Source organism: Vespula pensylvanica, chromosome 15 (assembly GCF_014466175.1).
Source record: "Vespula pensylvanica isolate Volc-1 chromosome 15, ASM1446617v1, whole genome shotgun sequence".
Lineage (NCBI taxonomy): Eukaryota > Metazoa > Arthropoda > Insecta > Hymenoptera > Vespidae > Vespula > Vespula pensylvanica.
In genome coordinates, this window is record NC_057699.1 from 2,494,903 (window position 1) to 2,496,889 (window position 1,987).

Below are 1,987 nucleotides of genomic sequence, written 5' to 3' on the forward strand. Positions count from 1 at the left end.
GAATTTTTTCACTTGGATAATCTGGAACGGATAATTTACGAAATCCTTCGTCATCAACGAAACATATTTCATGATCATCCTAAAAGAAATAAAACGTAATAGTAATATAAAATGTTGTTTAAGGAAAATTTACATTTCTTACAATTGTAAAAAAAATATTTTTTCAAATATCAGTATATAGAAACATTTTATATACTTACTGGATCAGCAAGAATAATAACTCTTACTGAAGCTTTCCCTGGTGTGTCTAAAGTTATCAAATCTGTTAATATTTTGTTTCCATTCTCCTTTATCTTTTTTTGTATTAATGGTTGTTCAGCCAATGGTACAGAAAATGCTATACGACCATATGCTTTTGCATGGTCCACATTAGTACCTAACATATTGAATTATAGTATTTAAATTAGAAGGAAATATGTATGTCTATTTACATCTATATCTTTTTACATTTCAAACGAAATTCTAAAGAAATATAAAAACATTTACCTATATCTATAAATTCAAGTTTAGCTTGATCTTTATCATAACACATCAAAACTCTATTATCCTCCTGTTCGATCACCTTCATACCTAAAATATCTTTCCAATAAGCTATAGTGGTTTGAAGATTTGAACTGGATAATGTTACCTTTTCTACTGGATCTGTTATAAAAAATTCAATAGGAAAATATAAATATAAAGTGTAATTTATACAAAGAAATAACTCTATTTTATCGTCATTATTAACATCACCTTTATCTTCAGGTTGTGGTTCATTAATAATATAATACTTGTAACCACCTGGTGCTTGCAATACAAACTTTCCATTTTCTTCTTCAACGGGCCATCCATTGCTTTTTGCTCTATCGATTGCTTCTTTAGAGCTAATTGTTATTCCAAGAAAATCATTTCCACTTTTATACTCAGAAATACCATAGTTGTAAGTTAATTCAACTACAAAATGATTATCTTCTGGTCCATATCCTATCATTGTTTTACTCCATCGATTTGCATATGGACTATAATGATGTTCATTATAATTAATTAATTAAATTAAAAAATTATATAAATAAAATAAAATTAATAAAAAATAAACTGACCCATTGCAAGCAGCCTCACATCCATCGGCGAATTCTTCATGTCTCAATACCTAAATCAAAATTAATATTAGAACAATTGACCATAATGGTGCAATCGTGTGAAATGACAAACCTACTTTCATTCCAAGAATTTCTCGATAAAATTTCATTGTCTCTTTACGTTCAGCTATTTTAAATACAAAATGTAATGCTCTGGCATGAATCATTTTGAAAATTATTAATTAATTCCTTTATAAAAAAATGTTACAAAATTGGCACAAAGTAAATCTTATAATACTTTTATGATATACACTGCTGCAACCTGTTGATTGCAAACCTGTATTATTTTTATTAATTGAATGTACGTGTACATCATATTTATATAGTTTCTCACTGGAACAATCACTGGAAACAAAAATTAAATACTGACCACCTTGTATTCAATTGTAAATTATAAGTTTTGTCACTAGTTAGTTTTTCAAATGATTAAATTCCTATATAAATCAAAACAAACTAGGGTAATCATGATCGTTTGTGTGGTTAAGGCTGTTCATCACCTACTTTTATAATGGTTTATGCCAACAATGAGAACAAACGTAATACTTGACCGATTTTAATGAACAAGGTATCATTTTAAAGAGGAAAGTTTAATCTAGGATACCGCTTTTTCGAATTTTTGAAAAAGCTTCATTTTCTTTGACAAAAATTGTGTCAAACTATTGTGTTCTTTCGAGAATAGTTTATGCATAAAAAAAAAGCTTCATTAAAAATTCGAGAAAGCTGTGTCTCCCTTAAACCTTCTTCTTTAAAACGAGATCTTATTCATTAAAATCGCTCAAGAATTATGCCTGTACTCGCTGTTCACGTAAACGCTATCTTTGCCATTTGTCGTGAAAAAGCTTTCGTATAGTGGCGCCTCTGGAAGTTAA

The 1,987-nt window shown here is 28.5% G+C and overlaps 1 protein-coding gene across 2 annotated transcripts in view; it reads right to left on the reverse strand.

Moving 5' to 3' along the window:
* LOC122634635 (glyoxalase domain-containing protein 4) overlaps positions 1-1,522 on the reverse strand; it is an 11,376-nt gene extending 9,854 nt beyond the window's left edge. The window contains exons 1-6 of one of the 2 annotated variants that reach the window (XM_043823764.1): positions 1,196-1,522; positions 1,080-1,129; positions 733-998; positions 487-642; positions 201-376; positions 22-79 (exon numbers count right to left, since the gene is read on the reverse strand). In XM_043823764.1, coding sequence (XP_043679699.1) covers positions 22-79; positions 201-376; positions 487-642; positions 733-998; positions 1,080-1,129; positions 1,196-1,285 — 796 coding nt within the window. In that variant the 5' untranslated portion in view covers positions 1,286-1,522. The remainder of the gene's footprint in view (positions 1-21; positions 80-200; positions 377-486; positions 643-732; positions 999-1,079; positions 1,130-1,195) is intronic. The other variant, XM_043823763.1, reaches the window with a different exon arrangement.
* Between the last annotated feature and the right edge of the window lie 465 nt (positions 1,523-1,987).